At 45.7% G+C, this 14,184-nt stretch overlaps 1 protein-coding gene and 1 long non-coding RNA gene across 3 annotated transcripts in view; one reads left to right on the plus strand and one right to left on the minus strand.

The window, feature by feature from the left end:
• Positions 1-14,184, plus strand: part of LOC147030138 (uncharacterized) — a 30,918-nt gene that overhangs the window by 5,092 nt on the left and 11,642 nt on the right. The gene's annotated exons all lie outside the window — the stretch shown is intronic.
• Positions 1-14,184, minus strand: part of LOC147030139 (polyunsaturated fatty acid 5-lipoxygenase-like) — a 138,786-nt gene that overhangs the window by 959 nt on the left and 123,643 nt on the right. For both annotated transcript variants that reach the window (XM_085873868.1, XM_085873869.1), the window contains exons 11-14: positions 10,999-11,168; positions 767-885; positions 442-542; positions 166-333 (exon numbers count right to left, since the gene is read on the minus strand). In XM_085873868.1, coding sequence (XP_085729994.1) covers positions 166-333; positions 442-542; positions 767-885; positions 10,999-11,168 — 558 coding nt within the window. The remainder of the gene's footprint in view (positions 1-165; positions 334-441; positions 543-766; positions 886-10,998; positions 11,169-14,184) is intronic.

Here is a 14,184-nt window from a genome sequence, read left to right on the forward strand (position 1 = left end):
GGTGAAAGAGGACTTACCAGTCAGACACATGACTTCATAATCTGTAAACTTTTCTCAGCATTACTAAAACTTAGAAACAACCCCAGTTGAAAATTGGGTCACTAATGGGAAAAAATTTTGTATTTTCTTTTTTTAACAGTAATTGAAGAGTGACTGAATTGTTACCTGAAAAGGTGTGCTGGAGAGCTTGGCTTGTATGGCCAAAAACCTCTTGGATTGATCTATGTTTGGTAGGGCAGAAAGGATATGCTGTAGATTTATGTTGCCTTTCTCTTGAGGAGGTGGACAGCGCAATGTTGTTGGGCAATTCGGGATCCACGAGTGCCAATCAACCTGCAAAGATGATAGGGACAAAATAATTATACCATCAAAAGTGACTGTGTTTCACGAGTGATTTTATTGAGCCACAGACTCATGCATGATGTTGTACTGCTGTTGTACCATGCTGTTGTTAAGAGCACTGTGCTGTGCAGTGCAGGTGAATATCACCATGGTGACAAACTCTTTGAGTGCATCCAACGTTTCAAAGTTGAAAGGAAATCCTATGAATGAAAAATTATGAATGAAAAATTATGAATGAAAAATTATGAATATGAATCCAACAATGAATGCTGGCAGACAGGACTCCCATTTAACGTCCATCCGAGGGATGGCATGTACACATTGATGAATCACCCTGCCTGTGAAAATCTATTGCATTCCAAGTGTCTTTAAGGTGAAAAAAAAAAGCACTATAATGGAACTTGGAAGAGCACTAGAGAATTACCAGAGGTTTCTGGAAGTTGTAAAGCATCAAAGATTTCCTTGATCCAGTTCTGCACTTCCACATCTTGCCAGACGTCGATATCATGCTTGTAATATAGATCAATGATATCAGAGACATACCTGAAAAATGCAGGTGAAAAAGATCCTCGTTCCAGCACTGAGCGTTTATATGGTCACACTCAAACATACAGCTTCCATTCCACTCCATCAAATTCAAGGTATGCCCATCCTCTTCACAGAACATTATCACACTCATGACCAGTGAACATCTCTGCCGAAGACACAACTCTGGGCAGATCATCATTCCATTGTGGGATGGGTTAAGGCAGGAATTTGGAATTTTGTTAGCTTGTTGGGACAATATGGCTTCCTTATGTGAGAGACAATGATATTTAAATGCCCATTTGAACATTCCTCCAAACCCTGACTCAGGGCACATCCAGTTGAACATTCCTCCAAACTTTGACCAAATATCAAATTGTTAACCTCATGGACAGGGACACTGCATCAACGGCAGGGCCACACCTCAGTGATGAGACAACAAGCAAGGTGAATTATTAATGAAATCACAGTCCAAAATACATTTGCTCATGATGACGAAACAGGGTTAGCCAAGAATACACCAAAATCTTCTTCTTAAAGTCCACAATTATTCCAATGTTCTTGTGGGGTTGGCCAGGGGATAGCAAGAAGTTCCTTGACTTTGCAAGAAGTCATGGATTTAGAGTGGCTGGTTCATAATTTCAGCGCCCACAGGCTCATCGCTGGACTTGGTATTCCAATACTGGGGGTGTGGGAAAGGAGATTGACCATGTGTTCGTTGATGGTCGCTGGATGATGATCCAGAACTGCAGGGTCTACCGGAGTGCTCAGTTCCTCAATATCGATCACAGACTTGTGGTAGAAACTCTGAAGTTGCAGCTTAAATCAGGGAGAATTGTACCATCCCAGCCAAGGCTGGATTTTGGCAAGCTCAAGGATGAGAGGGTAGCTGAGGAATTTGCGAACAGGCTGAGTGGGGATTTGCAGGGGATTGGGTGCTTTGGGGGATCCTGAAGAGTTGTGGAGTGCCTTCAAGACCACTGTCCTTCATGTTGCCGGTGGATGTCTTGGAACTCACTGAAGGGTGAAGAAGAATTTGGTTTCTCAAGGGACACGAGATACCGTTGACCAGAGTCGCAGGGCCAGGCTTTATGGCAGAGCTGAGCTGTTCAAGAAGTTGAGGTGTAAAACTGTACGTGCGCTGATGGTGGAAAAAGGATCCTATGTGTGAGGAATCTGTGAGGGGGTAGAGCATCACCTGTGGTCAAGTGATTCTCATCCTGCTAACAGGGGAATTCATACATTGCGTTCCTCCAAGCCCATCCCTCAGTGAACTGCACTTAGAGCAGAGAGTGGTCGGCTCTTGACAGAGGAGTCCGAAGTGAAGGCCCGCTGGGCCAGTTAATATGAGCGGTTGTACCAGGCTAATCCACCAGCTGTTTAGTTGGATGTCAGGCATGTTACTGTCACTATTGCTGACCTTCCAATCAACTGTGATCCACCTTTGTTTGTGGAAACACAGGCTACGGTGAACCGGTTGAAATGGGGTAAAGCTCCTGGAATCTTTGGCATCAGTGCTGAACTTCTCAAGGCTGGTGGAAATGCTGCACTCATGTCATTGCATGCGGTTCTGTGCTTTGCCTGGAACACAGGCATCATCCCAACTGACTGGAAGAGGAGCCTTGTTGTCCCTCTCTGGAAAGGGAAGTGTAATCACCAGGACTGAAACAACTACCAAGGGGTGACGCTGCTCTCATTCCCTATCAAGGTCTTTGCTCTGATAATTACTGATGGGGTTCACCACCATCTGCTTGAGCACCAGCACCCAGAGCAGTCAGGCTTTACACCAAAGAGGCCAATGATTGGCTGTATCCTTGCTCTTCGGGTCCATTCCAAACGCTTACGAGATTTTCGGCAGGGGCTGCTTGCAGCCTATGTTGGTCTTTACAAAATGTTCAATTCAATGAATCGGGATGCCCTCTGGAGGATTCTTGGTCTTCGTGGGGTGCCACCAAAACTGATCAATCTGATGTCTTAACTATACTCTGGTACTGAGAGTGCTGTGAGATGCGGTGATACCATCTCTGACTTATTTGAAGTTGTTACTGGAGTTCGTCAGGTGTGTGTACTGGCCCCCACACTTTTCAGTGCTTGTATGGACTTGATTTTGGGGAGGTTGTCTAAGAGATTAAGCTGCAGTGCATCGTTTGGGAATGTCAAGATGTCTGTCCTTGAGTTCGCAGATGATGCAGTCATCTTTGTGGAGAGTCTGGATATCCTTTTGCAGGCCATCGAGATGCTGAATGAGGAGTCAGAGCCACTGAGATTTCGGGTTTCCTTTGTCAAAACTTATATCCAGGCTTTCAATGACACCTTGGATGCTGCTGGTTTGTCTGTATCTGTTGTGGTGAGGATGTTGAGGCCACGGAGAGATTCACTTCTCTTGGCAGTGATATTGATGTCTCTGCTGGTTGTGAGCCAGAGGTTAATCGACATGTAGGTCGAGCCTGGGGAGTCTTAGATTCACTGGATCATGGGATGTGGTGCTGTCGGTACCTACGCAGGAGGATGAAAGTCCAAGTCTTCAGGTCCTTGGTGCTTCCAGTCTTGCTCTACAGATGTGAGACTTGGACTCTGACCAGGGATCTCAGATGGAGACTTCATTCCTTTGGTACCGGGTCTCTTCAGAGAATCCTTGGCTCTCACTGGTCGGACTTTGTATCCATCGAGCAGTTGCTGAGATAGGCTCAAATTAGATTTGTTACCTGCATATTCGGTGAGCGTCAGCTGCAGCTGCATGGACATGTGGCTCATTTCTTGACACTGATCCTGCTTACCAGATTCTCTCAGCGAGGGAGCCTCATGAGGGGAGGAGGCCAATGGGCTGACAACGTGCCTCATGGTTGCAGCAGCTTGATCGGCATCTCAAGGAGATGGAGATGGGCCAGGCATCTGCCTGGCTGATGGCCAGATGGAGGCCTCGACTGGCAGAAAGTGGACACAGCAACGTGCTACTCTGGCACATGCTCCCACACCTGACCTGACCTGACCTGACCAGGGGAAGCCTGGCCCAAGTCTTTCATGAACAGGCTGGCCAGGCCTGATGTTCGACTAAGATTAGGGCAAGAATTTGGAATTTGTTCATGGTGCTGGCGATGCTCGCTGACTCTTCACGAAGGATACCGTAGGATCTTTAACGTCCACTAACTCATGCCAGCAGATGCTATGCCAAGTTATTATTATTCTTATGTTTTTTTCTAAACATAGTCAAGGCTCCTGGGAGAGCTAGAATGAGTACACTGAAGATTGAGGCAGACTTGGACATCAAATGGGTGTGGGGATGAATGAGGGGCATGAGAGGACACATAGGGTGGACCAGATGGATACAGAAGGAAACTGAGGATAGTTAGGGAATTTTAGCAAATTGTATTGACCATCTGTGAAAAAATTGCTTCCCAAAAAATTTATTCACTGACGTATTCATCGAGGTGTCTACTTACACCTATCAATTGTGAGGGGTAGAGCATCATATCAACACCAATCAATGAGTGCAAACGCAAATCCTTGTGGAAAATTATGGGGAGGCAATCAAAGTTCAGGTGCTCAGAGGGCCTGCGCGAAAAAATCGGAAAAATTAACTTTTGCCAATATTGACTTGTGGGATGTCTAACTAGGGGTTTTTTGGGGTGCTGAATTGATTCCAACCATTAGATTTGAGAAAAAATGAATCCCTGGTTTTAAAATATTGATATGATACATTTTTAGATATCTCAGACTGTGTTTTGCGGTAATTTGGCTCAATTGATTCAGATTGTTCAAATTGTGCTGCAACCAGCATACAACATTTTTGAAACCACTGCTATATTGTTGGTTATACTTGTGCTCGTGCTAAGTAGAATTCTCTGTGTTCGCTGACGTTAGCTAAGCGCTTTTAGCTCTAAAATTATTGTGTACCGGACTCAATAGAAGTTGAATATATTCAACGTAGAGTGGACGTATTAATGTTAACACACATCACTGTATGTGTGTTCTGTCTGTTTTGTGTCAAAATTTCATATCCTGTCTGTTGTTGGCAAAAAATGTCTTATTTTTTAGGACAGTATGGACAAGGATGTGACTGAACCTGGCTTGAGGTGTTTCATCTGTGGTGGTTCCGGGATTGAAAGGCATACGCTCTCAAAAGTCTCCAATAAAGGCCACCCACGGATCTTATCACATTCTGAGCTTGTGGGCGATGCGGCGTTGATCGGGAGACTAAATGAGGACTGGAACAACGGAGAAGACATCAAGTTGAGATACCATGTGGATTGTAAAACAGAGTTGTACAGTCGTGCGAGAACTATATCCACTGCAACTGAAACAGCTAATCGTAAGTTTTCGATGCCACACGGGACAAGAAGACTCTGGTGTCCTTCTCAACTGGGTTCAGCAGCACTCCTGAAGACCAAGTCAACGCTGATCAAGTGGAAGAAGTTAGCAGAGCCATACAGGTTAAGATGGATGGGAAAACTGTTGTGGATGCAATGGTAACCAAACACAAGGTCAAATCACTTGCAAGCCTCAGATCTGGACCCAAAGTCAATGGTGAGAAGCTGGTCATTTACTCACTGAACCTATTCAACCGCCTCATTTTCATCAGTGAGCATGAAGTCAAGACCAAAGAAGCTCTGCGCTTTGAGTTGACGCCAAAACCCCATGTCTTTGTTTGACAAAAATCAAAAGTTGCGAAAGCCAGACAAGGCTGCCCTAGCAAGGTTCCTGAAGGCATGTGTGGCACCTGTCGAACAACCCCCCTGCACAAGCCTTGTGGTTGATGGTGGGTGGCTCCTGCACAATGTCAAGTGGGAGGCTAACCTTACTTGCAAGGATGTTGCCAAGAGCTACCTCCAGTTTGTGAAGTCCATGGGGGAGCCATCGCCTCCAGATAACGGTGGTCTTTAACGGATATGGCAGCTCCACCAAGGACCATGACCACTTGAGACGAACAAAGAACGCATGCTGTGACATTCAGATTCGTCTGGATCTCAAAATCATCATTGCAAGAGAAAAGTTCCTCAATAACGAGAACAACAAAGCCCAGCTCGTTCTGCTCCTTGCTGAGACATTTAGTGGGAATGGAATCAGTGTACAGCAATGCTCCGATGATGCCGACACCTCCATCGTCCATGCAGCTCAAGATGAGGCAAGAGAGTCCCCTGTCGAGGTGAGGGCTGAGGACACAGACGTACTGGTTATGCTGATTCATCATGTTGCAGACCATCCGATCTTCCTCACGACAGCCAAAGAAACATCTTACGATGTCGGAAAGATCCGGGAGGCCCTCCCAGAGATATACCGGAGGTATCTCATCTTCTTGCACAGCTTCTCTGGCTGTGATACAGTGTCTGCAATTTTTGGGTTTAGCAAACCAACTTTGCTAAGCAAGCTCTGCAAGACTGATGAAGCAGAGAGAGCAATGGGTGTGTTTATGGACATCTGAGCTGAGAAAGGTGATATCATTAAAGCAGGCTGTGATCTTTTCAAGCTCATGTTCCATGGGAAATCCTCCAAAGACTAGGAAGACTTGAGATTCGACATCTTCAGCAAGCGAGCTGCTACTGGGAGAATAAAACCTGAGAAACCCCCCCCCCCCGACAACAGGAGCTGCAGCACAGCACTCTCTCTGAGCTTACCTCCAGACTAGAGACTGGCTGATGCTGCAAAGTCCATCGTTGGACGCCCGGGAATATGGATGGCAACTCACTGAGCAAGGATATGCACCAGTCCCTTCTACAGAACCCATTGCACCAGACTACCTCCTGACGTTTGCCAGCTGCAACTGTGCGGGGGACTGCAGCTCACTCAGGTGCTGCTGTAAAAAGCAAGGAGTCAAGTGTATTTCTGCTTGCGGCATCTGTCATGGTAACTCTTGCCTGAACATAAACCAGCTGGATGACAAGAGGAGTGAGGAAGATACTGGAGAGTTTGATGAATAAGGTTGTAAAAGCTGACGAAGCAACATTTCCATTGAGCACAGTTCTGTTAAAAATGTCAATAAAATACATTCTATATGATCAAGGAGTGTTTTTTTCTCAAAAATAATGGCTGGAATCAATTCAGCACCCCAAAAACCCTAGTTAGACATCCCACAAGTCAATATTGGCAAAAGTTAATTTTTCCGATTTTTTTCGCGCAGGCCCTCTGAGCACCCGAACTTTGATTGCCTCCCCAGAATTTTCCACAAGGATTTGGGTTTGCACTAATTGATAGGTGTAAGTAGACACCTAGATGAATACGTTGGTGAAGAAATTTTTTGGTAAGCAATTTTTTCACAGATGGTCAATACAATTTGCTAAAATTCCCTAATTATGAGGGAAAAATGGAAATTTGGAAGGAGAAGGGAGGTGGGGGAGGTGAACTTGGGTGGAAAAGATCATGGTTTTGGATGGGGGATGATCTGAGGTGGTGGTGAACAGCTGTCTTGAAGACCTGGAGGGAAGAAAGAGATTGAAGAGAATGTGGAAGTTGGCTCCACAGGTGGGAGAAAAGCGAAACGAATGAGTGGAGGTGAGCAGTGATCCTAGATTTCGGTAGTTTCATCAGAATGGGGAGGGTGGACTGTGTGTACCCTGCAGAAACCTGGGGGGAGGGGGGATAAAGCACGGAAAGAGCAGAGGGTGAAAGACTAGAAAAGAGGTGGTCAAAGACAAAGAGACCACCGACCTGTCTGCGATGGTATATGTAGTGATATACCCATCAACTCAGCTTCAGTGCGGGGGATTCCAATAATCTTGAAGGCCTTCGTTTCCATGGTGTCAAGCTGAGCAAGGTGTGAGGCAGGGGAGCCAGCCCAGGCGGAGAGCAGTACTCCATGAAGCTGCGGATGAAGGCTGTGTGGGTGTATTGTTACGAATTTGGAAGTTTATTGCACTCAACATACAGGTCTTATCGCTCAGTTATATTGATAAGTAAATGTGGATAGATAGCTCCCTTTTCCCTTGTCTAATGGGAATTAAATGTCCGTACGCTGTGAGTTACTTTAATAGTTAGGATTTTTACACCCCTTATAACAACAACAACAACACGCCTTCACCTCGCTTCCTCACATCGACGCCATTGTCTGCGTGCGTTCGACCACGTACGTGGGCGGAGTTTCCTCGGCCACCAGCGCTCCGACTCCGCCCCGGAGAGATGGAATGTTCCCCCCGACCAATGGGAGGCGTGAGGCATCTCAGACATCGGCTTTCTCATGAACCCCGGACCAATGGGAGGCGAGGCGTCTCAGACGCGATCCTTCGCACGACACCCCATCCCGCAGGAGAAATGCCATATAAGAAATGCCAGGGCCTTGGAAAGAGCATGAGCGTCAGGGTTGGGCGATCGGGTTCGAGGTGCCAGAGATAGACTTGTCTGGTCTGGTCGGCTGGGCAGCGATCGGGTTTGAGGTGCCGGAGATGGACTCGTCTGGTCTGGTCGGCTTGGCAGCGATCGGTTCGAGGTGCCGGAGATCGACTCGTCTGGTCTGGTCGGCTTGGCAGTGCTCGGTCGTCTCTCGTCTCGTTCACTTGGCGTCCGACGCTTTTCCTCCGTCCCTGGTGCTTGGAGTGGCATCGTGTTGCGGGTTCGAGTCCCGTGGAGCCAGATCGTCGAAGACCACACCAGGTGGACAGGTCCGAGTGTATGCTCTGGTCTCCAGCTCCCTGTCCTCGAGCTGGAAGACTTCAATGAAGACTATTGGGGTCCATTTCTGTGTGTGTGTGTGTGTGTGTGTGTGTGTGTGTGTGTGTGTGTGTGTGTGTGTGTGTGTGTGTGTGTGTGTGTGTGTGTGTGTGTGTGCCCGTCTTTAAGTAGGAACTGTTAAGTGCCTTGTACATTATTTGCATTTCATTTCTATTAGTCGTGATAATTCTGCTTCTTACGTGCTCCCCTCCTACCCCACCTATTCTAAATAAACCCATGTTTGGTGGTGGTCGTATGGCAGCTTCGCTGCCGGGGTAGCTATCATTTCTTGAAGCGCAACTGTGTCGCTGATGCAGTGCCCCTCTACCAGAAAACACACTGGAACTGGTACTCATTTCGCCGACCTCGGAAGGATGACAGGCTGAGTCAACCCCCCGGTGTATTAATTCAGCAGCCGACGGGGCTTTAACTCAGGACCCTCGGATTCCAAGCCACCAGGCTAACCCATGTGTTAAATGTATCAGTTCGTTTTTGTGTTTCTTTTATTGGTTTAACACGGTGCGTGTTGGAGAATTAGCCAGGCTGTTGCCGCTGTAAAGGGACATTTGGACCGACGAAAGCTCGGTGACCGTCCGCTCGGGTCGCACACGGTTCGAGTACGCTAGCGTCTCATTCCGTAAGAGCATCGTCGAGGGTGAATTTCCCCGGTAGCTGGATGTCGTGGGTATTTAGGTAAATTTAAATTGGCAATCGACCCTACCCCACGTGGTCGACCTATCGGTGAACTTCAGTCCGATAAGGGACCCGTCGGCTCCAGAGTTATCCGGGGTGATGACCCATACATTCCGGGTGATCTGTGGAGCCGACTCTACTGCTCCATCTGGTGGTCGTGCTCGCAGCCGACTCCTGGCCCCGTAACAGTATATGAGTTCAGGTGTGCCAAGGAAGGACTTTATATGGTGGAGGATGCCCAGTGGCTTTGGAGGCCAACTTTGAAATGTGGTTTACTCAAGAAAGATCATGGCTGATATAGTGAGACCCAGGAGTTTGAATGACTGAACTTTCTCAAGAGGATTATTGAGAAAGTAGATGGGGGGGGGGGAGGAGGGGCGAGGTTGGCATATATCCCTTTCAGAGATGGATCGTGAGGGTGTGAAATATATCTCGATTGAAAGGTATATTCCAAGTGTTTGGCCATCTTGTGATTTTGCCAAGGTCTGAAGAAAGGGAAGAGGTTGCAGCCTGCCTGCTTGAAGGATGAGGGATGTCACTGCGTAGGGTGGAGTCGTCAGCGAATAGATAAAGAGGATTTTCCAGAGAATCACAGATCATTGATTAAGATCAAGACTAGGACTGGGTCCAGAACACTGCTTTGGGGCACTCCAGCCTTGACACGGAGAGGAGATGAAAGGATTCCGTTGGGTGCCACACGTTGGCTACGAGAGAAGAGTAAGTCACCAAGTCACATGTGGAGTTGACCTTTGATGCCATATGCAGAGTTTGGAGAGTAAGGTAGGATGCCAGACTATCAAAAACACGAGATAAGTCCAGAGAGAAGGCCATGATCTCATGTCTGACATTGACGGCCTCCATCCATTTTTGGATGAGTCGAAGCAGCATGTCCAAGGTGGAGTGACTTGATCTGAAACGAAACTGGTTATCTGTGTTGAGGTTGTTGGAGAAAAGGAAGGATTTCATAACTGTGATGATGCATTCCATGACGTTGCTATGATTAGAAATAAGCTGATTTGGAGTTTAGGTCAGTTTAACTTCCATCCAAACGACAGCACACCCATTAATGAATCACCCTGCCTGTGAAATACCATGATGACAGTTTCTAACCAGGCTGAGATTCAAACCCAGACAAGATGGCTTCGAGGTAAGTGTGTGTACATCTAGATTCTAGGCTATCCTGCCAGCTCCAATATACCTGGACCATCTATTACTAAAATGAGACACCTGTGTCACGCCTCATTTTAAAGGGTTCCTGTTGTCGTAGAATAATAAAAATGGTACTGTTGGAAAGCTAATAATCAATTTCCTTGGAACAAAAATTAGTGCTTGTTTTATCATAAAGATGCCCGTTATAAAAGCCTCTCATTGCACAATTGAGGACGAAAAAGCGAGAACTGGAGCTTAATGTGGCGGTTCCAACAGTCACATTTATTATTCTACCAAAGTATTGGAACCCTTTAGAAGGACATGTAAGGAGCCCACAAGATATAGATAGTAATATTTCTCAAAGCAATAGAAAAACATATCAAAGTACACGGAAAGAGCGCACAAACACCAACCACAGCCAGAACAACAACAGTTACGTGTTATAAAAGATCCTTTTTCGTGTGTTTTACTCCACTTTAAATATTCATTGACACTCACAGATAGACATGCAATGTGTTTGTGAAGTACAACATGCTATGTTTTGGTTAAACCCTTCAGTGAAGTGATGGTTCGGCACGCCTTGTGCATCATACTAAGATGCAATGATGAGTAATCAACACCCTGCTATTAAAAATAAAAGGCATACTGCACCCAGCGATTGCCCGCCAAATCTTGAGTGCATCATCCCGGTAGAGATAACCAGGAAGGTTGGTAACATTCCTGGTGGTAATATCAGTGGGCAGCCTCAGGGATTTGTAGGTGAGAAGCTTATGGGCTTTTGCTAAAACCTTGAAAGCACTCTGGCCTCCTGTTGCAAGAAACTGTGAAAGGGAGAAAGTGTTTTAATAAAAATCTTACATTTGCCTCATGAAAACACCATTAACACATATGAGGATATGTCAAAGATAATTATGATAATTTCAAATATAAAAGCACAGGGTTATGATTAATATTAATAGTATTGAATAGGCCAGAGGGGGTAGACATTCTAATAGTTGCAATGTGACAATACTGATTTTATAAGTGCAGAAGATTGTTTTCAATCGATGTCTTTTGTGCTGGCAATTTTGGAACTTTATGCACAAGATGCAACTTTGCCTTTCTGTTGGCCCTGCGAGCTAGCAAGCTTCCTGAAGGAACAACGGGGGTTTCTTGTTTTCTCATCGACAAATAAGGAGTCAAGTAGACAATCTCAGCATGGAAGAAACAGCCACTTGGCTTCCACATTGCCACCCTTCCCCTGATTTCTGCCACACTATGACAACCATAAACAAAGGACTTTGAACCTTGGCGAGAGAGGTGCAGTAAGAGGGATGAGCCTCAGCAGAGGAAGTGAGGTCGAAGAACATATATATATATATATATATATATATATATATATATATATATATATATATATATATATATATATATATATATATATATATATATATATATATGTACAGACATGGACTCCGGTCTGCAGTCTTTATGATCTATGGCTGTCTTAGGGGTCCACTATGGTGTTGGAATGATCCATTGGCCACCAAGGTCAGCACCAGCTCACGTGTCCTAAAAACCTACTCTGCTGGTCTTGCACATCCTCTCTCTGCCCTTTTCACCCTGTCATTTGCACGAGGTCATCTTCCATCTGCTTGGAAATCCACCAACATCACTGCATTGCACAAAACATAGGAGCAATAACCCTGGGTGCTCACCTGGTAGTGGCTGGATAAGATAACCAGGGAACCACTGGTAGGCATGACCCACAAAATATATTACGGAGAAGAAAGTAAATACCTCTGGATTTTTTTCAATGCCATGAACAAACTTTGCTCCATCATGGGTGATAATGGTTGTCATCAAATTTCATCAAAGTTGTGCATGTAGTTTCACAAAAGAAAGCAAATACGTATTTTGGGGGAAACCCACTCCGTGTAACCCCTTCGACCCAATTTTCTTTTTAATGTCATGAACCATGACCCCACGTGATGTACTTTAGTACATCATGGGTGATGGAAGTTGTAGTCAAGTTTCATCAGAAGTGTAGTTTCTGAGAAGAAAGCAAATACCTCTTGGGGGGCAACCCCCTCTGTAGACTCCCTTAGACCCAATTTTTTTTTCCCAATACCATGAACAATATTTGGTACATCATGGGTGATGAAGGTTGTACTCAAGTTTCATCGGAAGTGTGTGTGATTTCTGAGAGGGAAAGCAAATGCCTATTTTGGGAGGCAATGCCCCCGTAGACCTCAAAAATTTTAATGCCGTGAACAAACTTTGGTACATTATTGGTGATAAAGGTTGTAATCAAGTTCCATCGGAATTGTGTGTGTGTGGTTTCAGTGAAGAAGTTGAAAGTATTTATGGACAAACGGACTGACGGACGGACGAGGCACCATCCCATAAGCTCCCCGTAATTACATTTCAGGTGAGTGAAAAAGGTGCAAAAACTGATCCTCTCAACCACAGACCTATCAGCTTACTTCTAATCTTCAGCAAGGTTATGGAATCCATCATTGTAGTTGACATGAATTCCATCCTTTTCTCCAACAACCTCATCTCAGATCACCAATTTGTTTTCAGACCAGATCACTCCACCTTGGACATGCTGCTTCTACTCATCAAACAATGGATGGAGGCTCTCAATGGCAGACATGAGATCAAGGCCCTCGATATAGACGTATTTCGTGCTTTTGATACAGTTTGACATTCCTTCTTACTCTTCAAGCTCTCCGCCCATGGCATCCAAGGTCAACTCCACACATGACTTGCTGACTTCCTCTACTCTCATTGCCAACATGTGACACTCAATGGAATCCTTTCATCTCCTCTCCCTGTCAAGGCTGGAGTGCTGGAGTACCCCAAGTCAGTGTTCTGGGCCCAGTCCTACCCCTGATCTTCATCAATGATCTCTCTGACTCTGGAAAAACCTCTTTATCTATTTGTTGATGACTCACCCTCTGTCGTGACATCCCTCATCCTTCAGGCAGGCAGGCTGCAGCCTCTTCCCTCTCTTGAGGTCTTAAAGAAAAAAATCACAAGCTGGTCAAACACTTGTAAGATGTCTTTTAATTCTGACAAATCTCACACTTTCGCTATCTTTCTCCAAAAAGGACCATCTGGCAAACTCTTCTATCTACTTTCTTTATTATCCTCTTGAGGAAGTTCAGTCATTCAAACTCCTGGGTCTCACTATCAGCCATGATCTTTCTTTGGCAAACCACATTCCAAAGCCTCCAAAGACAGCTGCCGACTGGGCATCCTGTGTCATACCAAGTCCTTCCTTGGCACACCTGAACTCCTTTCTACCTACAAGGCCTTCATCCGCAGCTTTATGGAGTGCTGTTCTCCCCTATGGGCTGACTCCCCTGCCTCATATCTTGCTCAGCTTCTCACTGTGAAAATCAAGGCCTTCAAGATCATTGGAATATCCTATGCTGAGGCTGAATCTATGGGTCTATCACTTTCCCATCACAGATAGATTAGTGGTCTCTCTGTTTTCTACCACCACTTTTCTGGTCTTGCATCATCTGCCCTTTCCGTGTTTTGTCCCCCCCCCCCGGTTCTGCTGGCTGCACACTGTCCACCATCAACCCCCTTCTGGTGAAACGACCTAAATCCAGGATAATTGCTCACCTTCACGTGTTAGCTTCTATTTTTTTCCACCTGTGGAACCAACTTCCACATCCTCTTCAATTTCATTCTTCCCTCCAGGTCTTCAAAACAGCTGTTCACCACCATCTCAGATCATCCCCAATCCAAAAGCATGATCTTATCGACCCTCACTACCCCTTCCAGCCCACCCACTCCAAGTCCTCTTCCTTCCAAATTTCCATTTTTTCCCCCTCCTTTGAG

This window comes from Eptatretus burgeri, chromosome 3 (assembly GCF_056783735.1).
Source record: "Eptatretus burgeri isolate ZD-2024b chromosome 3, Ebu_testis_v1, whole genome shotgun sequence".
Classification (NCBI taxonomy): Eukaryota; Metazoa; Chordata; class Myxini; order Myxiniformes; family Myxinidae; genus Eptatretus; species Eptatretus burgeri.